This window comes from Capsaspora owczarzaki (assembly GCF_000151315.2).
Source record: "Capsaspora owczarzaki ATCC 30864 unplaced genomic scaffold supercont2.12, whole genome shotgun sequence".
Taxonomy (NCBI): domain Eukaryota; class Filasterea; order Ministeriida; family Capsasporidae; genus Capsaspora; species Capsaspora owczarzaki.
The window spans coordinates 112,416-137,746 of NW_011887303.1; the positions used below are offsets into that span (position 1 = coordinate 112,416).

Genomic DNA, 25,331 nt, shown 5'->3' on the forward strand with positions numbered 1-25,331 from the left:
GAGCATTTCGATCGGGTTTGAATTTGGGTACTTTTTCGATTGTTGGCCGATCTTTGCAGCGCAGGGTGTGCTAGTGGAGAGATGGACAGCCAACCAACCACAAGCGCGATCTGAAAAATGCCATCGCCGTGGAAGGCAGCGAGGCGATGGTCGGGATGGACGGAGGTAAGGAGAGAAAGGGGGAAACGAGCGTGGACCTAAGATTGTCGCCCGATTCGCATTTTCCACGTTCCCGTCTTCTCGTGTGTTCCATCCAGACTCCAGCAGCACAGTCATCACCGCGCTCAACAACCACGCGCGTAAGGCTTCTAGACAGAGAGGATGCATCCCAGAGAGGAGTAGGGGACCAGCGCTGGTTACGATATTGGATGAGGCACGAGGGGAGGGCAAAAAACCAAACCAAAAGACCGCAACAAAACCATAAAAAACCCCTTCCAAACCCCCTTCGCACTCTGAAGGTTGGGAAAATGCCGCCTGGGAAACGCACGTCACCCGGAAAACGTCACAAAAAACAACGAGAGAATTGGGGCATGGGAAAAAAGTGACGGAGACGACGAATACGTGGCAAGATTGAGCGCGAAGGGGATTGGAGCAGTGCAGATCAGCAGGGGTGGAAGGCGCGAACGCAGTGGAAGGCGAACGAATCTGCTGCGGTTTCCAAAACGACGCGCGATCGAACAGACGCAGCCATCAGTGAGTGATGAAAACAAGGCAAAAAGATCAACGAGAACGCACAAAGAAGCGCAGAGATCAGCGAGGCAAAAGCGGGGAGTGGCGATTGAATGAGCTGGGGTTGGATTCGGCGAAAATGCTCGTCATCGATCGCTCACTCCTCGCCAACGCACACAGAGTCGACCTTGGAATCGTGCTAACGTCGTACCGTACAAAAGCAAGCAGACAAAATAAAACTCAAAACAAAAAACGCGCGGGGCGTTCTTGGAGAGAAGAAAGCTGAAGAAAATCTTCAGAGTTGACTCAAAGTGAACGCCTCGCTCGCAAAAGCACCGCCAAACCACAATCAACGACACACATAACGGTAACATGTGCAAAAGAAAGAAGAAACGGATCCAACCAAGAGGCGGTGAACGAATGATAAATGCACTCAAAATTCAGGAAGCTCAGAAACAAGTTTCATCATCATCAGCATGATCATTCAAAGAGACCAATCAACAAGACACGCATAAAATAAGTCAATACACACACGCACAGAACAAAACGAGAAAAAAAACGATCTTGTAGTAGCGACAACACCAACAAAAAAATAAAACCGAAACAGCGGGAGAGACAAGCACGCAAAAACGAGTGTCCCTTCTTCACTTTCCTCAATTGCCACTCTCTTTTTCTACACATCATCCCGAACACCAGTACGAGGATAGCAGATGCAGGGAGAGACGCGGGCAGACAGGGCGAGCATGCTGTCGTCGGCGACCGTCATGTCGAGAATGGACTTTGGAGTGATGGGATTCCAGTTTTGCAGGCGCGCACCCCACATGTGGTTCATGCGGTACTCGCTGGGCGGGGCGTCCTGGGAGCTGCCCGTGCGCACATAGTTGTGGTGCACCTGGCAGCCTCCAAGGTCGGCGTTGCGGTACGTGGGCTTGACGAGCGCATTGTGGGCGTGCGGGGTACGCCGGCGAATGCGCTCCATGAGCAGATCGTTCTGAGCCTTGGGAATGGGTCCTTCGAGGAATAAAAAGTTTTGCGCGGTAATCTCGGACACGTGCGGGTTTTTCTTGGAATACTCGCGAATGTAGCGGGCAAAGAATCCCGGCTCAAAGTCCTGCAGCACGAACGGGTACTCGTCAATGTCCATGGCCACCGTCCAGGTGCTCTCCCTGCCGTGGCGGGTGAGGCAGTCCTGGTAGGCGCGGACCTGGGTGCCATCGATCGAGTACGGGTTGTACCGGGACCAGTCATAGTAGGTAATGTACCCGCCGTCAATGTACGGTTTCAAGCGCGCCTCTTGCTTCTCGTGGGGCATGCTCTGAAAGTAGGCATCGTACACGTAAATGTGCTCGACGCCCGCGTACTGCATGTAGGCAATCCATTGCAGCATTTCCTTGAACGTCAAGTCCGCCTTGTCCTCGTCGTAAATTCGCATCAGCAGCACTCCCGTCAAAAAGTACGGCTGGGCTGCTGGCGGCGGGTATGCGCGCCGCTCCATTGAGCACCATGGGTCGCACACGTCGGAGAATCGGTTTGGCGGGCCACCCTGGACCGGATCGCGCCCGACACCCTCTGCCTTGTCCTGAGCCTCGTTGTTCTGGTTCTCATTGTTCTTGGCAGCGGCGGCGTTGGCGAGCCGTGCATTGAGATCGGCCAGCGCGTTCGCCTTGACCTTCTCAACCTGCTGCTGCTGCTGCGGCCGAGCAGGACCGCCGTGGTTGGCCTTCCTCAGCTGCGGCGGAACCTGCTCCCCGTTGTTGTTGTTGTTGTTGTTGTTCTTGTTGATCAGATCGAGCTTGGCCAGCCTGCGCCGCTCGTTATGGGACAGCCGCGGCTCGAACAGCGGCGGCTGCGCGACCAGTCCGTCGTCCCGCTCGTCGTCCCGCTCCGTCTCATTGTCAATGTCGCTGTCGTTGCCGGCGTCGTCGCGAGGCTCGTCGGCAGGGTGTCGCCCGCCTGCGTGGCCGTGTCGGTTTGGCTGCAGTGCTGCTTGCTGAGCGTGCATTGGATTGCGCTCAGTCACAGCGTTGCGCAGCCGACGCGCGTCCAGCGAGTCAAAGCTGTAGTTCATGCTGACGACAATGCCGATCAGCACACACGCAGCCAGCAGCAGCGACAGAACGCGGCGGCGGCGGCGCAGCAATCCAAACCCCAGCATTAGTGAGAAATGGGGAAAAACAAAAACTGAGAAATGGGGAAACACAAACAAACTCAGACAGAAAATATTAAAGTACAGCAAAATCGATTGTTTCAAGTAAAATCTACAAGTACAGTACAGTACAGAACAGCACAATCACAACCAATGTCCTCTTGGTTTGATCTCGCTCGCTGCTGACAGTATATCAGCTCGGGCGGTTGGCAGACAGCGGGCGGAGAGTGTTGAAGGCATCGCGCGTCTCGGGCCAGGCATAGTTGTAGGCAGTGCGGCCGTACGAGTCGCGCAGTGTGATGTCGGCATCCGACCACATGAGCGCGTGCACGGCCTCGACATCCGCAAGCCGGACTTGCATCATCAAGGGAGTAACGCCGTCCACGGTGGTCGCGTTCACATTGGCGCCGGCCTTGAGCAGCGTGATGATGCAGTCGACGCTCGACCGGCCTGTGAACGGCTCGCGATTGCCTCCGCAAAGATGCAACGCAGTCCAGCCATGCGCGTTGCGCGCGGCAACATTCGCGCCCGCGTCGATCAGAAATCGCAGCAGATCGTCTCTGCTCCGAATGGCTGCCACCATCAAGGCTGTCATGCCGCTGGGCGTCGCATGATTGACATTGGCGTCACGTCGCAGAAGCGGACGCAGCGCGTCGGTCGTTGCCTCGTTTGACACCTGGTGCATCAGCACAGACCAGCCAGCATCGTCAACCGCACTAACGTCCGCACCTTCGAGCAGCAGGTCATCAATGCTGTCAGCCGAAGCGTGCATGAGTGGCACGCGGCCGTCCGGTAGTCGGGCGTTTGCAAGTCGGCTCAGAGCGCTCGGCGGCAACCACAGGGCAGCGCCTGCAAGCATTGCCGTCATTGGTGTTTCTACGTCCTGTAGCTCTGGCACTGCCCACGCCGAGTCCATCCATTCCATGTTCGGGTCTAGCACTCTGGAATCCGGAGACGCTCCATGCCGCAAGAGAATCCGAACGGCCTTCATGTCGTTCCAGCGTACCGCGACAAGGAGCGGCGAGTTGCCGTCGCCCAGCGCCTCTAACTCGCGCATGTTGGCTTTGGCACACAGCAGCTCCAAAACGTCGTACTTTTGGCGACGCATGGCCGCCAGGATGACATTGTAATCGACCGGGGCGTTGGCTTCGAGAAGCAGTCGAATGGGCGTCAGGTCATCGTGAAAGAGAGCGAGTGCCTTCAATAAGGCCGAGGGATACACGACGCAAGCGGGATTGGCGCCTGCACGCAATAGCAGCTCCAAGCTCTCGGGATTTCTCATTCGCAGTGCCAAGGAAATTGGGTAGGCAGCAGCATCCGCTTTGCGAGCGACGGGCATATTGGGCGAGACCCCGGCCTCCAGCAAGAGCGCCGTGGCAGGCGGTGAGTGTAGCTTGGTCACAAGCGGCGAAAATCCAAGATGAGGGTTGGCCCCCGCGTCGAGCAGCAGCTTGGTGAACGAGAACGATGTGGCGAGCGCGAGGGCCGTCCTTCCCGTCGCGTCTACCGCATTGATATCAACAATAGATGGGTGGTTTTTGCTGTTACTGTTGCTGCTCGAGTCGGGATGGCTGGCGTTGGCCAACAGTTGCGCGTTTGTTTGCAGAATTTCCCGACCAAAGCTCAGATTGTCAAATCTGGCTGCCCAGCCAAGCGACGTGCAGCCCAGCGAGGCGCCCCAGCTAAAGTTCAACAAGTGAGCAATGCGTGCATTCGACGCGTTGACGGCCCTTCGGAACGCCCAGGTCTTGTCGTCGTCGGTCGGCCTGACCGTCTCGGCGTTGAGCAATCGGACGGCCACCTGCTCGGCCGCGACGTCCCAGGCCGGATCCGCAGCTCCGGGGTGATTCGACTGCAAGATGCTCTCCATAGCCAAGCGGAAGATGCGATGGCTGGCAAACGCGCCAGAATCGAGCAATTGCAGAATGACCACCGGGTGCAATTTCGCCTCGATTGCTTCGCTCAGAATTGCATCCGACAATGCAAGCGCGTCGTCGCGGAAGACTTGCATCACACCCGGCCGTGCTAGGAACGCAGACAAGGCTGCTTGATCGGTCGCTGGGTCGCGCTGCAGCACCAACGCAGCAAATTCGTCCGCGTGCATTGACTTGGAGTTTGGCTCGGATTCTGAGAGCAGCTTTTTTGGAAGAGACAACAACAAAACAAAAAAAGCTGACTGAACCAGAAGAAAGCACACACAACGGAATGACAGCTGATTTTGATTATTGTAATGCAACAAAAGCTGACTGGACACGAGTGGTTGGTGGATTGGTGAGGACGGGGTGGGACACGTAAGCGTGTGCTTGTACGAGCTGTTGAACGTCGAGTGCTTGTTGTGGATGGTTGCTCAATATACTGTACTTTGTCTCTACCTATTCCTCCTGTTGGCGTTGGGTGGAGATCTCACCGTTGGAGTCCGGGTGCACAGGCGCACAGTCGCTCAGACGCTGGTTTGGAGCTGTTTTGGAGCTGTATTTGTACCACATCCAACGCTAATCTTTGCTAATCCTTTGAGATTGGAGGATGATTCTTGTTTGTTCTTCTTTATTAGTATTTCCTCATCGCTCAGTTCTTTGCCATGCACAGCGGCGGCGTGTCGACAGGGCCAACAATGGCTGCAGCCGCTGCATTGACATTGACATTGACAGTGGCTGCGCGTTCTGCTGCCTCCATCCGACCCATGCCATCGCCATCCCTGTCCTTCCATTCCTCCTCAAGGCACTCATCGTCGTCTGCTTTCACTGCCAAGCCAGGCTGCTCATCACCGACGACGCTGACGGCGCTCTCGTCCTCCGCTCCCTGCTCCGTCGCCCGCGATCGCCTTGCTCGGTCACTCCACCCACCGTCCCATGACAATGCACTGGCCACAAGCACATCGCCGCTGCGGCTGCTGCTGCTGGGCTCCCGCGCAACACGCTCCCTGTCCTCCTCCTCCTCTTTTGCTTCTCGGTCATCACCATTGCCTTGTCTTGGCGTTGCGCCAGCCATCTCGACTCCTGGCACCGCTGTCCATGCGATCGCTGCTGTAGCTGCAACAGACAAGCAAGATCCATCCACGCTGGCTTCCTGGCTGGATGCTGCGCGCTGGATCAGCCGAGCTCGATTCTCGGCTTCGACTTCGACGCCAAGCACGCTGCTGCTGCGCTCGAGTCAACCAAGCATGGATCTTGCAGACGCGAGTCTAGTTCAAAGCTCTGGCCGACCCGTACCAAACGACCCAACGCCGAATCGCCCGACAATGGCGTCGTCCCAGCGACCACCACCCAACTTTATCCCGAGTAAGACAACTTTTTTGAACGCAACACTTGTCAAGTGCAAAGCATATCGTTGTTCAGGAAGCGGTAGATGAGGAGGAAAGGGGGAAAGTCTTTGTGCCATTGTCTGACTCCATGATGTACACAGACGACTCCAACGAACAACGACAACAACAACAACAACAACGTCCACCCGTCGTGCCGCCGCTTCCTTCATTCGACTCGCCCACGCCTGCCCAGTACCTCATCATGGTGCTGGCTGTCGTTGTTCTGGCCGTGATCAACCGCATGGTGGAAGATCGCAGCCTCAAACAAATCACTTGGCAAGAGTTTGTGACGGATTATCTCGCCAAAGGCAACGTCGACCAGCTCCTTGTTCGTACCGGGTTTGGCACGAGCGTTTATGTGCACGTCAAGCCTCATCAGTCGAAGGCTGCTCACAACCGTGGCGAACTTGATCATGTCGAGGAGCCACAGCAGCAGCTGGCTTCGTCGCACCGCACCCCGTCTCGCCCTTCGCAGCATCAGCTGCAGCAGCAACCACCGAGCGCGCCACCCACTCACCCAACGGAAATCTTTTACACGTACGACTCGGATGAAGCTCACAGTGGCGGTGGCGACAGTACTGCTGCCCGTTCTGCCGACAATGCTGAGCCTGCACCACAATCCTCCTGGGATCGCGTCCGAAGCGCACACCCAACAAAATTCGGAGCTGAAGGTGCCGAGCCAGTGCACTTCCGCAGCACAACACCGCCGGTCGCCTACTTTACAGTGGCAGACGTGGAATCGTTTGAACGAAAGCTTGCCGAGTCGCAGGACAGCCTTAGGTTTGGCTCTGCAGATCGTGTCAAGGTTCTCTATCACGATAGCAAGACTGAAGTCATGTATGAGATCGCGTATGGTGTTGTCACGGTGGCCGCCCTTTGGAGCTTGAATCAACTCGTGCGTCGCGCTTTTCTTGCCTCCTCGTTGCAAGCTCCCACAGCTGGCGCTGCTGCTCGCGCGAGAACAAGCCAACAGTCGGCTGAGTCTGGCTCGAAAGAGGCACACAAACAGCAAGAACAGCACGGCCAGAAGCAGCAAGAGCCAGAGCAGTCCTCAGAGAGCTCTGGGTCGTTTGGCCCGTTCGGCAACATGTTTGGGCTTCCCCCAGGCATGAGCAAAAAGACCTTCAAGGTCATTCCACCCAACGATTCGGCACAGCGAGTGACGTTCGCGGACGTGGCTGGCCTCTCCGAGGTCAAGGTTGAAGTCACCGAGTTTGTCGACATGCTCAGCAAACCGGATCGTTTCCGAGCCCTTGGCGCCAAAGTCCCTCGTGTAAGTAGCGTCCCACAGTTGCGCTGTTGTTGTTGTGTGGAGAATGCGAAGCCGAAAATATGTAGTTCTTGTTGTCGTCTCACCTGATAACCATTTCCACAGGGCCTGATGCTGACTGGTCCGCCTGGCACTGGCAAAACGCTGATTGCGAAAGCGATTGCTGGCGAATCTGGAGTCAATTTTATCAGCGCTGCAGGCACCGATTTTGTTGAAATGGTTGTTGGTAGGTGATGCTGTCGCCGTATGTGATTTTTTTTGTGGGTGTGTTTGTGCTTGGTCCTTTGGTTGACCGCCTTCTGCTTTGCTCTTTGCTAGGTGTCGGCCCTGCGCGCGTTCGAGACTTGTTTGCGACCGCAAAGGCCAACAAGCCTTGCGTCATTTACATTGACGAGATTGACGCCATAGGCAAGACGAGATCTAGCGCAAAACGACCGATGGGAGGCAACAGCGAACGGGAAAACACCCTCAACCAGCTTCTGGTGCAAATGGATGGTAGAGAATTTCGTCGACCGCCTGGCTGTTGATTGTGACACGCGCTCGGACAGGATCTGATGTGTGTGTATTTGTTGTTCTGTTTGGGGTGTGCAACCGTGGTTTTTTTTCTTCATTCTAGGTTTCAACCCATTGGAAGACGTCCTCGTCTTGGCATCCACCAACCGCGTGGATGTGCTGGATCCGGCCCTGCTGCGACCCGGTCGCTTTGACCGTCAGGTGCATGTCGGGCTGCCTGACATGCGCGAGCGCCGCGAAATTTTGCATGTGCACATGCAGCGACTCAAGCTCGACATGCCAATGGAGCAGTACTCCGAGCGCATTGCCCAGTTGACACCCGGTCTGAGCGGCGCACACTTGGCCAACATTTGCAACGAAGCGGCCTTGCATGCTGGTCGCCACTTGAAGCCTGCTGTGACCATGGCTGACTTTGATCACGCCATTGATCGCACCATTGCTGGCTATGCCAAAACAACTCGAGTTGTCGCGCCCAACGAGCGGCTCCAAGTTGCGTACCACGAAGCCGGCCATGCCATTGTTGGATGGATGCTAGAGCACACGGATCCCTTCTTGAAGGTATCGAGTGCTTTTGTGAAATTGCGCGCTGGTTGTGTGTTTTTTGGTTTTTGTTGGTTTTGCCGCAAAAAGTTTTCACTTTTCCTCTGCTTGACAGGTTTCTATTGTGCCGCATTCTTCACGCGCGCTCGGCTATTCTCAGTATCTGCCGTCCGATCGCTACATTCGGAGCAAGGAAGAGGTACAGTTCGCAAACGTGACGCACGAATTCGACCTTTTTGTCCTCCTCGCTCACTCTTTCACCTTTTTTTCTGAGCAGCTGTTTGATCGAATGTGCCTGGCTCTGGGTGGGCGTGCCGCTGATCACCTTGTCTACAACCACTTTACCACTGGTGCGCAGGACGATCTTCAACGGGTGACTCGGATGGCGTATGAGCAGGTGAGGTCCCTGCTGCCTGCTTGTTTCCGTGCGTGCACCACCACAACAACCACCTCATCCCTTCACGTTCTTTGATTAGATCTCAACACTCGGCATGGGCACAACAATGCCTGGACTCAGCTTCCGCTTGCCCAGCAAAAGCCAGCTATCGCGTCGGCGGTACAGCAATGCACTGGCCGAGGAGGTCGATGCTGAGGTTCGAGCGCTTGTCACACGAGCTGAAAAGCGCGCCACAATGCTACTGGTTGAGCACCGTGCCAAACTGGATGAGCTTGCTCGCGTATTGAACGACCGTGAAGTGGTCGACTACGAGACTGCAGTGCAAATCCTCGGCCCTCGCCCGTTCGGGAACGGCCTCAGCAAGGAGCAGATCGACGCGGCAACCCGCCCGTCGACCACCAGCAACAGCGCACCCAAGAATCCGCCAACCGCGCCCAACACCCCCATCGACCCGAGCGTCCTCCACACTAGCTCGTCGCACAAGGACAAATTGTGAACGCCACCCCCCGCCAAATAAATAAAGAGAAAAAAAAAATGGAACGTGAAATTTCAAAAACAAAAAACCGACATGACATCGAGTCAAAACCCCATTGAAGAACATGGGCAAAAACAACACATGATAGGGGACGAGTTCTAGGTAGACGCCGGATCCTTACTTGGCAATGAATTGGGTGTAGATGACGGCCGCTGCCACAATGAGAAGGGGAACCAAGAGCTGAAAGCTGGACGACTGGTTGGAGGGGGAAGGGGCAGACGAGCTGGGCTTGGCGGTAGCGGCAGAGGCGGGCGAGGCAGCGCCCTTGATGCTGGCAGCGCTGGCAGCGTCGAGGTCGCCAATGTAGTACTGCTCGAGCATCTTCTTGGCGTCGGTCGAGTGGCCGACATCCTCGAAGGCGGTGGTCGAGTCCGAGCCGGCGTTCTCCAGCAAGACCTCCTCGCCACCGGGGTGCTGTGTTTTCCAACCACAACAACAACAACAAAAAGTAAGCAAACAATCGAGTGAAATGAGTGAAACAACCCGACGAGAGGATTTTGTCAAGCTGAAATTGACGTATTCTGAGAAAATCAGGCTTTGCTTTTGTTGGATTTTTCTCTCTCTCAAATCTCAGAAACGAAACGAAAGAAAAAAAAACCAAACAGACAGGAACGAACATCACAAAGGGAGAAAAAAAAAAAAAAAAAAAAGCAAGTGATTGACATTGCATTGAAAAATGAGAGAAGCAGAAAAAAAAAAAAAAAAAAAGAAAAAAAAAAAAAAAAAAAAAAAGAAAAGCACGAGGGGAAAAACGAATGAAAGGAGAAAAATCCCATCCTTTTGCTCTATTGTTCTGTCTGTCTCTGTCTCTGTCCCTCTCTCTGTCCCTCTGTCTCTGTCTCTCGCTATGGCTGTTGAGAACAAGTTTGTCGCCTTGCACTCGAACTTGACTGACTCAAAATGCAATGCCGAACAAACTCAAAACAACACCACAAAAGCGGGAAGAAAGAATCGTTCGATTTGTGAGTGTTGGTTCTTCATGTTTGGTCTCATTCGACCCGTCACTCTTCATCACTGTACTCCAAGCAGTCACTCCAAGCAGTCACTTGGATCTGTGGTTTGGTAGAGAAGAGAGAGAGAGAAAGAAAGAGAGAAAGAGAGAGAGGAGAGAAGCAGCAGTCCTCCCCGCTTCTACCTCCCTTCCCCTTCACCCTCTTCGCCCCTTCGCCCTTCTCGCTTCATCATCCACGCTTCACACTCTCTCCACGTTGAATATATACAAACCTCGTTGAGGAACTTGGTGACGTCGTAGACCTTGCCGTGGATGGCAAACCAGACGCCAGCAGAGCGCTCCTTGTGCTGCTTGAGCTCGGTCAGAGTGATGGTCTTGGACATGTTGCAGGGAATGACAGAAATGGAAGAGTGAACTCGAACTGGATTGAAATGTGTTTATAGAATATAACAAGCATTGAATGCGAGATGGATGGATTGGCTCAGCGTAATGGTAGTCTCATACAGTACAAAGAAGTTGGCAGTTCAAGTGTATTCCACTCCATTTGATCGTGCTGGTCAGTCATTCATTCGTGATTCTTGTTCATATCACTACGACTATTTGCTAACTGTCATTCGTCAAATGCACATCCGTTCATTCGCACTAAGCGTGCTGCTGCTGGCATTGACCATTGCGGCTGAACGAGCCAACGCTGCATCGCCCTCGTCGTCGTCGTCGTCGTCGTCGTCCTGCCGCGACCTCGGCTTTTCATCGTCACTTCTGGCAAGTTCAGTTCACCTCCCAACGAGCGATGCGAAGATGGCAACGGGATGGCTGGGGATTGCGCGCTTTTGTACTCATACGATTGCTTTGTATTGTAGTGCTCGAGCTGCGACAACCTCGACACGTTCTCGCTCGGATTCATGAAGAGCGACTGTCTCAGGTGCTGCCAGTCCGAAATGAGCTCAGAGGAGGTGAGTTTGTTGGCGCAGACTTGACCGACGATCGGGAGCAACCATTGGAAAGTCATTCGTGCTTTCAAAGTCACAGCGCACATATTGGCAATGGAATACGTCAAAAGAGCTTGAGCTCTATCGTGATCTACTCTGGAGAGCAGGCGCAAGGGTGGTGGAAAGCCCGCCCGATCATTGCAAAAATCGCTCAACGAGGTTTTTTCTTCGTTTTTGTTTCTCGTGTGATTTGTGGCAGCGTATCATGAGCGCCAAGAGCGGAAGAATTCACATTGAAGTGTGCCAGTGCAACTGGGCACGTTATCCCGATATCAAAGGTAGCGCATCGGGACGGTTACTGCTTGAATTGCAGCAGGATTGATGCTGATTCTGCTGCTCCGTTCGTTCCAACCAGATTTCATCACGCAGGACGCCGTCAACTTTCCGAAACTCGAGGTGCAATACAAGTCTGGCGTGTTGCCTCAGTTGGTCGCAACCAATTCTGCCGGTCAAGAGGTGGACCGCAAGCCGTACGTTCAGATCCTGTTGGTTGTTGGTTGTTGTTTTGTGACGATGCTCATCTCTTGCTCATTGTCTGTGCTCGTCGTCGTCGTTGTTGTTGTTGTCGTCGTCGTCGTCGTTGTTGTGGGCTTAGGATTGGTGCTTGGAAGCGGGACGTGCTCAAGGAGTATTTGACCACCGTTTTCTCATAGACCGCAGCAGCGTTACTCCTCGTGCCCCGAGCCCACCACATGATGCGTGCATAGCTCACTGTGATTCTGTATGAATCGACTAGCGATTGTTGCCCCCATTCCCTTGTACCCACGTTGCAACTTTACGACGTGTTTTCTCAACCCATTGTGTTCGTTTTCATTCCATTTCCCACCTGTACCCTCAATAATAATGAACCCAACCCCACATCTAAATCCACACTGCATCTCCAACATCCCAAATTTGACATTGTTCAGTCCTTCTCTTTGTCCAGTATGCCGGCTGCAGACGCGACCCATCTCACGCTGCTGACTGCAGGCGCGTTTGCCGGCGCATCGGTCGACCTCGCGCTCTTCCCGCTCGACACACTCAAGACGCGCCTGCAATCGCAAGCTGGCTTTGTGCGATCGGGCGGCTTCCGCGGTGTCTACGCCGGGGTCGCGCCCGTCGCCATCTCGTCCATGCCGGGCTGTACGTGACTCTCACCCCCTCCCAGATCAAACCATATCGACGACGCCGATGATTCAATCATAATAGCAATCAATCATAGTCATCATCATCATCATCATAGTCGTCATCATCGTCATCATCATCAGAGGAATGGTGGCTATTGCGGGGAGCGTGTGGGTGTGATTTACCGTAACGTTGTCGCTCAGCACTCAGAATGGAACACGTTCGATCAGACAGTCTGAGTCAATCAGCAATGGCGGTTATTGGGACGTGCGTGGGAATGTTCCCTCGATTTGGATTTCAAGCGTGTCAAAAACACTCGCTCAGAACTAACTCAGACTGACACGTTTTGGTTTGTTTTGTTGTTTCGTTGCAGCGGCCGTGTTCTGGCTCGTCTATGAGAACTTGTCATCGACGTTGAAGCCGCTCGTTGGCGCTCAGTACGCACCAGTCGCTCAAATGGCTGCAGCATCCTGTGGCGAAGTTGTAAGCACAAAAAACAAACTCGAAACTATCAACAAATGAGCGATTCAGAAAATCTGTCATTGTTGACAAATCATCGTCGACCAAAAAAACGGGTCAGACTCACATCATTGAGCATTGAAACTACCCAAAAACTTCTCCGACAATCAAATCAGATTGCCTGCGTGGTTCGCGTGCCGTCGGAAGTCGTCAAACAGCGATTGCAGGCTGGCGTTCACAAGAACATGGTCGCTGCTGTGCGACACATCCTCCAGACGGACGGCATCGCTGGCTTTTACCGAGGGTACTCATCAACGATTCTGCGCGAGGTCCCCTTTTCGTTCATTCAGTTCCCCATTTATGAGGCTGCCAAAGTAAGCACGAAAATGGCCCCCTCAAGCACGGTTTTGCTTGCGGCATTGATCTTTGACATGACACATCTTCCCCAACGAACGAACTTATGAACTTGGATTCGTTTCCATCTCCAGGCTTGGCTGCAGAGGGGTCGCGACACACAAATCACTCCCCAAGAAGTGGCGCTCTGCGGCTCGTTCGCAGGAGGCATCGCTGCTGCGGTCACCACACCATTGGATGTTGTGAAGACTCGCATCATGCTTTCCAAGGTAAGCGTTGTCGAGAGCGTGCGATTCGGGAGTCCACATGCTCATCTGTCCACTTCAATCTCATCCCCACTTTTTTTTTTGCATGCTCGCAGGATAAGAAGCTTCGTGTGATCAACACCTTCCGGAGTATCATTGCCGAGGAAGGCGTTGGGCGATTGTTCAGTGGAATCACGCCTCGTGTCGGATGGATTAGCGTCGGAGGGTGCATTTATTTCGGAGCGTACGAATTTGCCAAGCAACAGCTATCAAAGCACCTGTAGCTGTGTTCTTGGCTCTGCCCTGGAACGTTGGAGTAATCGATTGAATGATTTTGTAATTTCGTACTGTACTTTTTTTGAGACTTGCCATGCAAACTCGGGCGAAAGGCGAGTTCAAGGCTTTGCATCAACCACAAGTAATACAGTAATCTGAGACACAAAAGCTCCATTTTCATCGCTTCATGCTTCATTGAATTCTACCAGTTGCAGTACGTTAAACAATGTATACGCCCAGTCTCAAGTCAGTCCCTTTTTCTCAGAGCATGTCGGTCGTCACGCGAGCTTGGGCGGAGACAATGCGTCGCCTGCAGCGCGAATGCAACTCGTTTCAACAACCAGGTGAGCGAAGCGCGATTCAATCGCTTTTTTTTGGACCACACCCCCTCGATCGTCCCTTGACAACTCAGACCAAACCACCCTTTTTTGTTCTCTGATGACTCAGGCTCGTCCAAGAGCATCTCGCACAAGTTTGCCGTCGCCGGAGTGCACCTGGGCTACTGTCGCCCTGCTGATGCCCAGGCCATCCTCGCTGCCGTGCCTGGCGTGTTTGCACTGGAGCCGTCGACCGTGGCGAACGAGCCTGCCGTGCTCACGCTGAGCCCAGCGCTAAACCGCGACTCGCCCGCCGCGCGCACCGCCGCCGTCATGGGCGTCATGCAAGCGCTTCGTCGCTCGAATACCATGGAGGCACTCGCGGGCTGGCGGGACGAGCTGTTTGCAGTCGCGCCAGAGTATGGCGGACCGGTCTACTTTGAGATTGAGCGCGCGGCTGCCAGCTTGCTCGGAGTCTCCCAGTTCGGCACCCACTTGAACGGCTATGTGCGAACGGGTGCGTCAGGCAACCCAGCGCAGGATTTGAAAATGTGGGTGTCGAGGCGCAGTCTCACCAAGCCGACATGGCCGGGCAAGCTCGACAATCTGTGCGCTGGCGGCCTTCCTTCTGGCATGTCGCCGCACGAGAACATGCGCAAAGAGTGCAGTGAAGAGGCGTCCGTGCCTGCAGAGCTGTCCGGGCGGTGCGTGGCCGTTGGCACCGTATCCTACACGAGCGAGCTTTCGCGCGGCATCTTCCCAGAGTGCCAGTTCGTGTACGACCTGGAGCTCCCCGAGTCATTCCAACCAGTCAGCGCCGACGGCGAGGTTGGCGAGTTTTACCTCTGGGACGTGCCGACCATTCTCCACAGCATCAGCACGCCCGAGTTCAAGCCCAACTGCGCGCTCGTGTTTCTCGATTTCTTCATTCGCCACGGCATTCTGACTCCCGACTCGACCCCGCTCTACCCCGAGCTCGTTTCCGGGCTCCATTACAGCGGGCCGTTGGCTCGAGATTAGAACGAGCTCTAAATCTGATTTTTCGAAAATCACGAAAAAATTCTGAAACTCTCGCGCACTCGCTCGGACGAGCAAGCTGTCGGCAACAGAGGCTGGAAATGAATGTCTATTATTGTACTGTATTAACAACAAAAAGAAAAAGAAAACACAAAAACTCTCGACATGCACGGATCTAGTCTGACAAACTGGACGGAGTCGCCGGCTCATCATCATCGTCCGACATTGAGGCAGTGGAGAGTGAACATGCAGGCGTGAGGGGTCGCAAAGCACCCGATGCAAAGGCAGGCGCATTGTTGGGCATGTTGGCCCACAGATCGACAGAGGACTTGGCGGTGAATTGCGCGACAAGTTCGTTTTGCTGGGCCTCGGACAGGAAGGGCGATGCGCGAAGGACGGCAATCATGGCATTCTGCTGCTGGAGGAGTGCGTCTGCGACCTGGTTGGGAGCACCGTGATGGTGCAGTGGCGGTTGTTGCTTGTGTAAATCTTCGGTTGCTGCTGGCGCTGTTGGAACAGCGCCCGAAACGCGTCCGTTTGCTCGCTGGAAGGTGCGAATGTACGACAGCGTTCGCTGGAGCACCGACGCCTTGGAGTAGCACGACGAGCAATCCGGCACGACCGTGCGGAGTTCGTCAAATCCGACCTGAATCGAGTCTCGCCTTCGCTTCTCAGACGCGACGTGTGCCAGCTTGACGCGGTTGTCCCGCACACCAGCGCCGGGCGACTGAGCACGCACGCCCTCGTTGAAACCGGCGGGCGATGCAGCGCTGTGGCTTGGGATGTCCAGCCCGCGCGTGGTTGGCGGTTTTGGCAATGGCGGCGCCACAGCCAAAGCCAAAGAAGAACGCTCGGAGATTGGTGTCAAGTAGCTGACGGGCGGCTCCGGATGCGGCTGGGTGTTGCTGGACGGGACTACTAGACACACACCTGCAGACGGCGCAGCTTGGGCGATGGCGTGGAGGGGAATTGCTTGGAGCCTGAGTTGTTGCAATGGAGCAGCAACAGTGATTGTTGGCTGAGGCAGCAGCACGCGCGGTTTGCAGCTACTTGCACTGGATGGTATTATCGTTGATGATGATGATGATGATGATGATGATGATGATAATGGCATTGCTGTGAGTGGGGCAATGGGGATGGGATGCGATGCTCCACCTCTTGCTCTGGCTGTGGCTGTTGCTGGCGCGAGCGTTCGTTCCTTGCGCGGTCTTCCTCGCTTTGCTGGTCCCATCGCGCTACTCGCCCACCCCGCTGCTGCTCCTGCTCCTGCTGCTGTTGTTGTTGTTGACGTCGCTCGCTGGAGCTCTTGTTCGACTGCCGACAGCAGTGTCGAGTCAATGGTCTGCATCATCATGATTCAAAAGTGCGGCTGTCGGCTGTTTTCGGCTGTTCTTCTTCTTCTTCTTGTTGCGATTTGCTGTTCGTTCGCTGTTTCACTCCAATGTCTTGTCTCACACAATGCGATACTAAATGCAATACTAAAATGCAAGTGCTACTGCAATGACAATGACAATGACAGTGACAAAGGACTGAGCTTTCAATGGGCAAAAGAGAAAAAGGGAAGCAATGCAGCAGCGAACAAAAGGTTGGCTGGTCCATCGCGATTGGCTGGAAATCAAATGGAGACGACCTCCTCGCGTCTCATTGGTCGGGCTTGTTCTCCCCTTGCTTGCTTGCTGACAGCCAGAGAACAGAACAAAAGGCCAGCATAGCACCAAGAAATAAGAAAGAAAGAAGAAGAAAAAACAAAAAAAGATAGTGGAGCATGACGAGCGAGGTGACGGTGGGGACAGGCGAGGAGGTCAATCGACCGACAAAAAACACCTCAGAGCTCATGCTTCGGCTTTCCAAATGCTCATTGTCGATTCAAGAACCATCTCACCACCAAAATCCATGCTGTGGAGCATTGATTTGGGATACTATGGGTCTCGGTACTGTATTGGCTGCGGGCGCCCGTTTGTCCCGTTTTTCTTTTCAATTTTGAGCCGCTTGGCCTCCGATTTCCACGTCCAACCACGCACCACCGCCGAGATCCTGCTCTCGACATGGTCAAAACAAACGCAGCCTTGAATTCTCTTTGAATTGATATGCGATGGTCCACGGAGCCTCGGGAGGTGCATTTACCCCCAAAACTGCCTTGTTTTGTCGCTTGGGTTTCTGTTTTTACCACGCGCGACTCATCCATGACGTGCTGACCACCTGTTGCTGCATGCAATTTTATTCGAAGCGCGTGATGTTTCTCATAGCGAGTATTCCCTCGAACGTTCGACAGGATGAAGAGAGCGAAAATAAATACATAAAAAATAAATCAAATCGTCGTTTCCGCATTTGGCTCAGAATAAAAAAAAAAGAGTTGCTTTTGTTGAAAAATAATAAAATTTTCATTTTGGTGTCGTTTTGGATGACTTTTTGTTGATGAATGCGAATTGCCGACACATCTACGGTTGAGTGCAAGACCACGGTGATCCACTTCCCCAGCTCGATTGCGGTGTCAACAAAGGGAAGAGGTGGGAGTTAAAGTCTGCTGAGCCGACCCAAACCACATGTCGGCGTCGATTCAAGCGACTTCCGCCCCCGTTTCCCCCCTCTCGCATCAGAGTTTTAGAGAGTGCAAAAATGAACGCATGTCTGAATTTCAAAGCAAATCCATTTTTCATGAACCTCGTTTTTGATTTTCCCCAAAAGAATCGTTCTTTCATTTTCATTCATTTTTTTTTATTTCTATTTTTTATATTTTTGTATTTTCTGGGTTGGCGGTAATTCTTTTTTTTTTTTTTTTTTGTTGCATGTGTTTTCCTGTGTTTCTCCCCTCCTTTGCTTTGTGATTGGCACAACGCTGGCCATCCAGAGTGCCATCTGCAGCCCCCCGTTCAGCCTCACCCTCCAAAGCGCGTGTACTTCTCACCCCCGCCCCGTCACAGCCTTCCCAGCTCGACCGCTGCTGTTACAAAAAACATCGGTTTTTTTTTTTTTTTTTTTTGGTTTTGGGCGCCTTTTTCTCTTCGTTTGTGCTCCTTCAGGCGTCGTCGGAGCAACACGCCCCCCAGAGGGTTGGCTGCGTCGATCGTCAAGTGCGGCATTGCGCATCTCGCATCAGCAGTGGGCGGTGGCCGTTGCGCGGGATTTGCGGTAGTCCAAGCGTTTTGTTCCATACGACTTTTTTTTTTTATTTTACTATCGCGCAATAAGCAGCAGCAACACGAGTGATGATTGTCGAACGTCGTCCTCTCCAATACTCAATCGTTGATTCACGCATTGTTGGAGTGCGACTCTCTTGGTTGGTGGGGAGATGATCAAGGACCGCGACTGTGACTGTATCTCGTTCGTGCTCCATTTTCCTGCTGCTTCTCCCCTCGTTTTCACACCCCACTTCTTCGCGCTCTGTCGAAACACTCACTCACACTCTGTCTCGTCCAATCTCCACAGACCAGACCAGATCCGATCCGATCTCCAGCCAACGTTCCACACTTCTTTCCTCGTTCGTGTGTGTGTGTGTTGAGTGAGTGTGCCATTTTTTTTTCTTTTTTTTTTTTCTGTTTCTCTCTTCTCCTTTCTTTCACTCACCATTGACGGCGTTCCATCGCAATCCCGCGCCCAACAACACAGCTCATCACTCAAGCGACTGCCACACACACATACACGCACTTGTCATTCGAGCGACGGGGCCCCTCCTTCCCAGCGATGGCGCGTTCAAGCAGCAGTGCGAGCAGCGGAAGCGAGGACGAGGACGAATGGTCCGCTCCCGCCAACAATGCCCAGCCAGCCAAGAAGGCCGCATCAGCGGCATCGTCGTCGTCAGCGCCAGGACGGCCACGCCGCAGCCAGAGCAACGGCGCCGGCGCCCAGCGTGGATCGGCTGCGTCCAGCGCCAAGTCATCCGCCCGACCATCGCGCAAGGCAGCCGCCGCCAAGGCAAAGCCCAATAGTCGTGCTGCCAAAGACCGAACGTCCTCAAAGGAGTCGTCCAAGCCAAGCTCAGCGCATAGCACATCGCCATCCTCATCCTCATCATCACCGTCCTCATCGCCCTCATCGTCAGCGTCGCCGTCGTCCGAGTCAGAGGATGAGGAGCGCTCGTCGTCCACGGCAACACGAGCCTCCTCTCGAAGTGCGTCCACAAAGGCACGCTCACGACTCACCAACGCCATCAACCGGTTGCAGCGAGACTCTGACGACGACGATGATGGCGACGACGATGCAGGAGCCGCAGCGCAGGCAGCAACATCGGCTGCTGCACGACGCAACAACAACAACGGTAACACAAACGGCGGATTGCGTTCTGCTGCTGACAGGGCGGCAGCATCGCGCACACAACGAAAGCCATCTGCACAAGCTGTTGTCGTCAAGAGTGGCGACCAGCAAGGGCTCGTCATGATGGCGCCGCCACCGCCATCGACCTGCTGCATTGTTTGCACTGATGTGCTGCGTAGTGCCCTGCCCCCGCCAGCAGTCACTGAACCTGAGACTGCCTCTGCTGCCTCTGCTGGTTCTGCTGCTGCTGGTTCTGCTTCTGCTCCAGTTGCTCAAACCGATGACATGCAGATCGACGTGTCAGGAGCACCACCAGCCACAGCAGCTCCGCCCGCAGTCGCAGCAGCTCCCATCGAGCCCATGCTCACGTACACTCTCACAACATCACCACAGGGACCGCTCACCCTGTCCGTTGCCGACGCTGCACACATCCAATGCTCACGCTGCTATGCATTTATGCACGTGCGATGCATCGAGAACGAAGAGAACAAACACCAGGCCGTCTACATTGCCGCTCGCTTCCCGACCAATCGTCGTGCACGCGAACTTGCCGACTCGTGGACGTGCGATACGTGCAAACAGTACCCGGGGCAGCCAGAAAAGCTACTCATGCACCGCGTCATCTCCCAGGACGCAGATGGAAGCAACCAAAAGGTGGACATTCTCGTCAAGTGGGAAGGGTGCTCGCACGATGCCAACGCATGGGTCTCGGGCGACTGGCTGACGCGCGCCTACCGCTTTAAAGTGATGGGCTATCGCAAGCGGACGGATCAGCCGACGGACATGTGGGTGAGCGAGACAGGGGACGCTGAGAACGATGTGGTGCGCGCAGACTGGATGGCCGTGCATCGCGTCATTGCCCGCAAGCCAGGCGCTACTCCGTCGGCACCCGACCAGGTCCTTGTCAAGTGGCGTGGTCTCGGCTACGAGGCGTGCACCTGGGAATCCTCCCAATCCGACAAGGCAGGTCTCAACGAGGCAATACAAGCGTTCACCGCTCGCGAGCAGCCAATAGCCGAAGCAATCGCGTCGGCTGTCGCAGCCCGTCAAGCTATGGCGAACAAATCGGGCAGTGCCGCCAAGAATCTCCCCGTCATCAAGTTCCACGAGCTCAAAAGCCAGCCCGACTTCCTGCAAAGCGGTGCGCTGCACGACTACCAGCTGGACGGTCTCAACTGGCTCATTTTTTCCCGTTCGCGCGGCGTCAATTGCATTCTTGCCGACGAAATGGGCTTGGGCAAGACCATCCAGACAGTGTCCTTTTTGCGGTCTGTCTACGCGCAAACCCAACTGCATCCCTTCCTTGTTGTCACCCCGTTGTCGCTGTGCAGCAACTGGGAGCGCGAATTCGGCCGATGGACTCCCGATTTGAACGTCATTGTGTACACTGGCTCCCAAGAGAGCCGCCAGGTTTTGCGTCAACACGAGTGCTTCCGCGCCAGCAGCAGCAGCAACAACACCACCACCACCGGGTCTGGCAGCCAAGGTCGCGTGCCAAAGTTCCACGTGCTTGTGACCTCGTACGAGATCTTGCTTGCCGACATGTCCTTCCTCAAGTCCATCCTGTGGGAGGAGCTGGTGGTCGACGAGGGCCACCGTCTCAAAAACCAAGAGTCCAAGCTCTTCAAGGCCCTGCAAGCCTTCAACATTGCTCATCGCCTGCTGCTCACCGGCACCCCGCTGCAAAACAACCTGCAAGAGCTCTTCAACCTCATGTGCTTTCTGGATTACGAAAAGTTTGAGCAGCAGCGCGAGTTTATTGTCGACGAGACGCTCATCACGTCTGCCCCCGACGAGGACACGACAGACCGCGTCCGGCGTCTCCACGACATGTTGCGACCGCACATCCTGCGCCGTCTCAAGGACGACGTGCTGCAGGACATTCCGCCAAAAACGGAACTGGTCGTGCCGTGCAAGATGAGCGCGCTTCAGCGCCAGTACTACCGTGCCATCCTCACCCGCAACTATGCAGCGCTCAACCAAGGCGTGCAGCAAGTGATTACAGGGACGAAATCTTCCATGGTGGTCCAGCCGCAGCAACAGCGCGTCACCCTCATGAACATTCTGATGGAGTTGCGCAAGTGCACCAACCACCCCTACCTCTTCCCGGGAGCCGAGCCAGAGTTTGCCGGGGATTCCGCCGAAGTGGCCGACATGCAAGCCCAGAGTCTTGTGCAGGCGTCTGGCAAGCTTGTTCTGTTGGACAAGATGCTGCCCGGCCTTCGCGCGCGCGGCCATCGTGTGCTCATCTTTTCGCAAATGACGCGTGTCCTCGACATTCTCGAAGACTACTTGTCGCACTTGCAGATGCCATTCTGCCGGTTGGACGGCTCGACGCTCAACACGGATCGCCAGCACTTGATTGACAAGTTCAACGCGCCCAACTCGCCCATTTTCTGCTTTTTGCTCTCCACACGCGCGGGAGGTCTCGGCATCAACCTGCACACCGCCGACACCATCATCATGTTCGACTCGGACTTTAACCCCCACTCGGACATGCAGGCTCTGAGTCGCGCCCACCGCATTGGCCAGAAGAAGCCCGTCACCGTCTACCGCCTCGTGACATCGGACACCATCGAGGAGGGCATCTTGCAGCGAGCCCGCAAAAAGCTCTTGCTTGGTCACGTTGTCGTCGAGAAGCTCGAGGACGGTATCGATGCGCAGGGCATGAGCAATCTGCTCAAGTACGGCGTCCAGTCCTTGTTCGAGTCGGACGATGCCAAGCAAGAGCTGAACTTGATGGCGAGCGGCTCCACCGTTTCCCTCACGACCCACGCTGCGGCGATTGCGAGCTCCACCACCAAAGCCATGTACGAGGACTCGCTGATCGAGCAGCTGCTCGACAATCCGGCCGCCTTCCTGCTGAGCAGCAGCGGCGGCGGTGAGGATGCAGCCAAGCAGCCTGCCAGCAAGTCGGGCGATCAACAAGAAGGGTCGGACTCGGACGCCATTCCCGGTGCCAGTGGGAGCGCGCCCATCGGCGCAGTCTCGGCCTCTGCTGTTGACGCACTCAAGAGCTTTGCCCTGGCCAAGGTCTGGCAAGAGGAAAAGACCGAGGCGGAGCCCACACCCGCTGCGGACGAGCCAGAGCAGGCTGTTGACCCTGACGCCCAGCCGGCAGACCAGGCGGAGGATTACTGGGAGAAGCTCCTGCGCGAGCGCCACGAGGCGCTCAACCAGAAGCAAGAAGAGCAAGAAACCGGCCGGCGTGCGCGCAAAAAGATCAGCTACCTGGACGCCGACCTCCTTGCCAAGCGGCAACGCAAGCTTCTCCGTCAGAAAGACAGGGAGCGCCGCTTGGCCATCGCTGCTCGGCGCGCCAATGGCGAAATCGTCACCGATGAAGAGGACGAAGACGATGACGATGACGACGACGAGGACGATGACGACTCTTCGAGCGAGGACGAGTACCTCAATCCCGACAAGGTCAACTCTGATGAAACGGACGAAGACGACGATGAAGATGGCGACGGAGGCGGTGAGGATGGCGCAGCCGCCGATGCTGCCGACCTGGGTGACGCCAAGCCGAAAATGTCGCACGGCAACTCGATTCTCCGTGGATCGCGTCCAAGACGTGACAGCTCCAACTCGAACGAGCCGCGCAGGCGTGGCCGACCGCGCATCTACCCGGATGGCTACAAGGCGGCGCGCAAGCAAATGCGGCAACGCGGACCAGCAACCGCCTCGACCGGCATTGCGCCCGTGGCCCAGCATCTGCCGTCGCTCCACCGTCTCGCAATGTCCCAAGGTGGTATGCAGCACGAGCGACCTGGCGGTAGCTTCCCGGTCAGCCCCATTGTGGCGTCTTACACGCTTGTGCCGGCCCCGCGTGTGCCCGGAGAGTCTGGCGTCCTGCTGCTGGGCAAGGACAAGCTCCTGTACGAGCTGCACCTTGATGACATTGATCCGTACACTGATCAGTTGACGGAGGCTGGCCAGCGCAAGCTCGACGCGCTCATTGCGGAGAATGCGAACAAACCACCACCGCCAGAAGTGCCAGCAGCGTCCGAGTCTGAATCGGCTACAGTCACAGCCAATGGACAGAGCGAAGAGCGACCCGTGCAAGAGGCAGTCCCCGCACCACCAGAATCAGAGCCAGAGCCCGAGCCAGAACCAGCACCAGCACCAGTACCAGTCGTATCAACCGCACCGCCAGCAATCATTATCAGTTTGGACGACGATTCCAATGACAGCTTTGACTCTGCCGAGCCAACACCAACCAAGCCAATGCAAACTGATCCCCTTGCTGCTGCGGTAACGGCTCGCAATGCACCCAAGAGCGACACAAAGGCTCCTGGCAACCTCGCCTCAGCAGCGGTACCGGCCGAGATTGCCAAGTCAAGTGAAACAGTGGCGGCTGCTGCTGCTTCAACGGCAAACCCACCTCCACAGCAGCAGCAGCAACAGCAGCAACAGCAGCAACAGCAGCAGGGCCCCTCCGAAACACCCGCTTCGGAAACCAAAGAATACACATTCTGGGAGCTGTTCGTTACACCAGATGAACAATTCATGCTTCGTGAGCTCTTTACCCCGGAAGGGACGGCCGCCAAGGAGCAGCCGCTCGAACCAACCGCCAAGCGCGCTGGTGATGCAAAGTGGGAGGTCCGCCCTCCCAAGCGGCAACGGATGGATGGCGTTTTCGAGATTCGCCCAGCTCTTCCGCCGCGCGGCATCGCTTTCACTCCAGCTGGAATACCCATTGCTGTTAAGCGCGCTCGAGCGTACAAGTCTGGACGCTTCAATCGGTCTGACACCAAGCCGGTGGGCATGGAGAGCAAGTTCCACCAGTACAATCCGGCCGGAGCAGACACGAACAACGCTGCTGCTGCCAGCGCGTCTGCTGCGGGAGACTCGGCCTCAGCAGGTGCCATCATGGGCGCTGAAGGCGGCGGCTCATCGGTGGTGCTGACGGCCAAGAAGACGACGGTCGATCCCGCGCTGTCCCACCAAAGCTCTCGAACGCCTTCGGCTTCCGACTCGCCAACGCCCTCGAGCTCTCGTCCGCAGCCAAGTCTCCCGCAACACCCCTTGCATCGGCTGCAGCAGCAGCATGCTCAAAACCTCCAGTACCGCCACCCGTACCAACAGCAGCCGTCCTACGCCTACCACCAACCTCCAGCGATGGATTTGAACTTTCCCCCGCCGCCTCCGCCGCCGCCAATGTTCCACGACCCCAACTATGCGCACTTTATGCAGCAGCATCAGCAGCAGGTCATGTACTTTCAGCAACAGCAGCAACAGCTCCAGCAGCAATGGCAGCAGTGGCACTACCAGCAACAACACTGGCCGCAAGCACCGCAGCAGTGGCAGCAAGGGAATGGCGAGTACCAATATCCGCAGCAGCACTCTGGTGGCGATCCGCAACACGAGCAATCGCATCCGCAGCAGCAGCAGCAGCAACAGCTGCAGCAGCAGCAGCAGCAGCAGCATTATCAACAGGCGCCGCCGTCGTCGCAGCAGCAGCACCCACAACAAGCTGATCACCAGCAGCACCATCACCAGCACGATTCTCAGCAGCAGCAACAGTATCAACAACACCAGCACGATCATCATCAGCAGCAGCAGCAACAACAGCAACAGCATTATCAACAGCACCACCAACACGAGCCGCAGCAGCACCATCACCAACACGATCCGCAGCAACAGCAGCAGCAGCAGCAGCAGCAGCAGTACCCGCAGCAGTATGCAACTGGATATTCGGATGCAGCTGGCAATGCGTACGTTCCTGTCGTGTTTGTCGATGCATCCTCGATGCAGCAAATGTATACTGGCGGCTATGTCCAACCTCAGCAGCAGCAACAACCACAGCAGCAGCAGCAGCAGCAACAGCAACAACAGCTGCAACAGTAGGAATTGATTTTGTCGTCCCGTGCCTTCATGTACAACAATACTTTGAATCCTTTTCTAATACCATCTGATCTCTGCACTGAATCTTTGCTCTTGTTACCCGTATTTTCCAGTGACGCTGTCGCATTTTTTGCCGTGATGTATGGATT

The 25,331-nt window shown here is 55.3% G+C and overlaps 9 protein-coding genes across 9 annotated transcripts; 5 read left to right on the top strand and 4 right to left on the bottom strand.

Moving 5' to 3' along the window:
* Window positions 1-1,138: 1,138 nt before the first annotated feature.
* On the bottom strand, window positions 1,139-2,838 carry CAOG_06625 (hypothetical protein). The gene has a single exon (XM_004344196.2). The coding sequence runs from the start codon at window positions 2,822-2,824 to the stop codon at window positions 1,343-1,345; it is 1,482 nt and encodes a 493-aa protein (XP_004344246.1). The 5' UTR covers window positions 2,825-2,838; the 3' UTR covers window positions 1,139-1,342.
* Window positions 2,839-2,876: 38 nt separating this feature from the next.
* On the bottom strand, window positions 2,877-4,979 carry CAOG_06626 (hypothetical protein). Its single transcript, XM_004344197.2, has one exon. The coding sequence runs from the start codon at window positions 4,917-4,919 to the stop codon at window positions 3,009-3,011; it is 1,911 nt and encodes a 636-aa protein (XP_004344247.1). The 5' UTR covers window positions 4,920-4,979; the 3' UTR covers window positions 2,877-3,008.
* A 376-nt stretch (window positions 4,980-5,355) lies between these two features.
* On the top strand, window positions 5,356-9,402 carry CAOG_06627 (Rca1p). The gene is made up of 8 exons (XM_004344198.2): window positions 5,356-6,093; window positions 6,218-7,389; window positions 7,492-7,612; window positions 7,705-7,881; window positions 8,003-8,457; window positions 8,555-8,638; window positions 8,717-8,836; window positions 8,916-9,402. The coding sequence occupies exons 1-8, from the start codon at window positions 5,394-5,396 to the stop codon at window positions 9,330-9,332; spliced, it is 3,246 nt and encodes a 1,081-aa protein (XP_004344248.2). The 5' UTR covers window positions 5,356-5,393; the 3' UTR covers window positions 9,333-9,402.
* On the bottom strand, window positions 9,360-10,734 carry CAOG_06628 (hypothetical protein). Its single transcript, XM_004344199.2, has 2 exons — window positions 10,596-10,734; window positions 9,360-9,785 (listed from the first exon to the last, which is right to left on the bottom strand). Exons 1-2 carry the CDS (start codon window positions 10,704-10,706, stop codon window positions 9,489-9,491), a joined length of 408 nt encoding a protein of 135 aa, XP_004344249.1. The 5' UTR covers window positions 10,707-10,734; the 3' UTR covers window positions 9,360-9,488.
* A 69-nt stretch (window positions 10,735-10,803) lies between these two features.
* Window positions 10,804-12,172, top strand: CAOG_06629 (hypothetical protein). Its single transcript, XM_004344200.2, has 5 exons — window positions 10,804-11,085; window positions 11,184-11,276; window positions 11,512-11,590; window positions 11,668-11,782; window positions 11,908-12,172. Exons 1-5 carry the CDS (start codon window positions 10,813-10,815, stop codon window positions 11,963-11,965), a joined length of 618 nt encoding a protein of 205 aa, XP_004344250.2. The 5' UTR covers window positions 10,804-10,812; the 3' UTR covers window positions 11,966-12,172.
* Window positions 12,173-12,229: 57 nt separating this feature from the next.
* On the top strand, window positions 12,230-13,914 carry CAOG_06630 (solute carrier family 25). The gene is made up of 5 exons (XM_004344201.2): window positions 12,230-12,434; window positions 12,790-12,899; window positions 13,052-13,249; window positions 13,364-13,498; window positions 13,591-13,914. The coding sequence occupies exons 1-5, from the start codon at window positions 12,239-12,241 to the stop codon at window positions 13,756-13,758; spliced, it is 807 nt and encodes a 268-aa protein (XP_004344251.1). The 5' UTR covers window positions 12,230-12,238; the 3' UTR covers window positions 13,759-13,914.
* A 104-nt stretch (window positions 13,915-14,018) lies between these two features.
* Window positions 14,019-15,087, top strand: CAOG_06631 (hypothetical protein; the record flags this gene model as incomplete). Its single annotated transcript, XM_004344202.1, has 2 exons — window positions 14,019-14,094; window positions 14,198-15,087. 2 exons carry the CDS (start codon window positions 14,019-14,021, stop codon window positions 15,085-15,087), a joined length of 966 nt encoding a protein of 321 aa, XP_004344252.1.
* A 92-nt stretch (window positions 15,088-15,179) lies between these two features.
* CAOG_06632 (hypothetical protein) lies at window positions 15,180-16,619 on the bottom strand. The gene has a single exon (XM_004344203.2). The coding sequence runs from the start codon at window positions 16,436-16,438 to the stop codon at window positions 15,260-15,262; it is 1,179 nt and encodes a 392-aa protein (XP_004344253.2). The 5' UTR covers window positions 16,439-16,619; the 3' UTR covers window positions 15,180-15,259.
* Window positions 16,620-17,813: 1,194 nt separating this feature from the next.
* On the top strand, window positions 17,814-25,293 carry CAOG_06633 (SNF2 family DNA-dependent ATPase). The gene is made up of 3 exons (XM_004344204.2): window positions 17,814-17,840; window positions 18,511-18,583; window positions 18,691-25,293. The coding sequence occupies exon 3, from the start codon at window positions 18,766-18,768 to the stop codon at window positions 25,183-25,185; it is 6,420 nt and encodes a 2,139-aa protein (XP_004344254.1). The 5' UTR covers window positions 17,814-17,840; window positions 18,511-18,583; window positions 18,691-18,765; the 3' UTR covers window positions 25,186-25,293.
* The last annotated feature ends 38 nt before the right edge of the window (window positions 25,294-25,331 follow it).

Excerpts from the sequence above, each read along its gene's own strand:
- CAOG_06625 (XM_004344196.2), bottom strand. The coding sequence starts at position 2,824 with ATGCTGGGGTTTGGATTGCTGCGCCGCCGCCGCCGCGTTCTGTCGCTG.
- CAOG_06626 (XM_004344197.2), bottom strand. The coding sequence starts at position 4,919 with ATGCACGCGGACGAATTTGCTGCGTTGGTGCTGCAGCGCGACCCAGCG.
- CAOG_06627 (XM_004344198.2), top strand. The coding sequence starts at position 5,394 with ATGCACAGCGGCGGCGTGTCGACAGGGCCAACAATGGCTGCAGCCGCT. Across the intron at positions 8,458-8,554 it reads ACACGGATCCCTTCTTGAAG|GTTTCTATTGTGCCGCATTC; the intron begins GTATCGAGTGCT and ends TCTGCTTGACAG. Across the intron at positions 8,837-8,915 it reads CTCGGATGGCGTATGAGCAG|ATCTCAACACTCGGCATGGG; the intron begins GTGAGGTCCCTG and ends TTCTTTGATTAG.
- CAOG_06628 (XM_004344199.2), bottom strand. The coding sequence starts at position 10,706 with ATGTCCAAGACCATCACTCTGACCGAGCTCAAGCAGCACAAGGAGCGC. Across the intron at positions 9,786-10,595 it reads TCACCAAGTTCCTCAACGAG|CACCCCGGTGGCGAGGAGGT; the intron begins GTTTGTATATAT and ends TGGAAAACACAG.
- CAOG_06629 (XM_004344200.2), top strand. The coding sequence starts at position 10,813 with ATGGTAGTCTCATACAGTACAAAGAAGTTGGCAGTTCAAGTGTATTCC. Across the intron at positions 11,591-11,667 it reads ACGTTATCCCGATATCAAAG|ATTTCATCACGCAGGACGCC; the intron begins GTAGCGCATCGG and ends CGTTCCAACCAG. Across the intron at positions 11,783-11,907 it reads CAAGAGGTGGACCGCAAGCC|GATTGGTGCTTGGAAGCGGG; the intron begins GTACGTTCAGAT and ends TTGTGGGCTTAG.
- CAOG_06630 (XM_004344201.2), top strand. The coding sequence starts at position 12,239 with ATGCCGGCTGCAGACGCGACCCATCTCACGCTGCTGACTGCAGGCGCG. Across the intron at positions 12,900-13,051 it reads CAGCATCCTGTGGCGAAGTT|ATTGCCTGCGTGGTTCGCGT; the intron begins GTAAGCACAAAA and ends CAATCAAATCAG. Across the intron at positions 13,250-13,363 it reads CCATTTATGAGGCTGCCAAA|GCTTGGCTGCAGAGGGGTCG; the intron begins GTAAGCACGAAA and ends TTCCATCTCCAG.
- CAOG_06632 (XM_004344203.2), bottom strand. The coding sequence starts at position 16,438 with ATGATGATGCAGACCATTGACTCGACACTGCTGTCGGCAGTCGAACAA.
- CAOG_06633 (XM_004344204.2), top strand. The coding sequence starts at position 18,766 with ATGGCGCGTTCAAGCAGCAGTGCGAGCAGCGGAAGCGAGGACGAGGAC.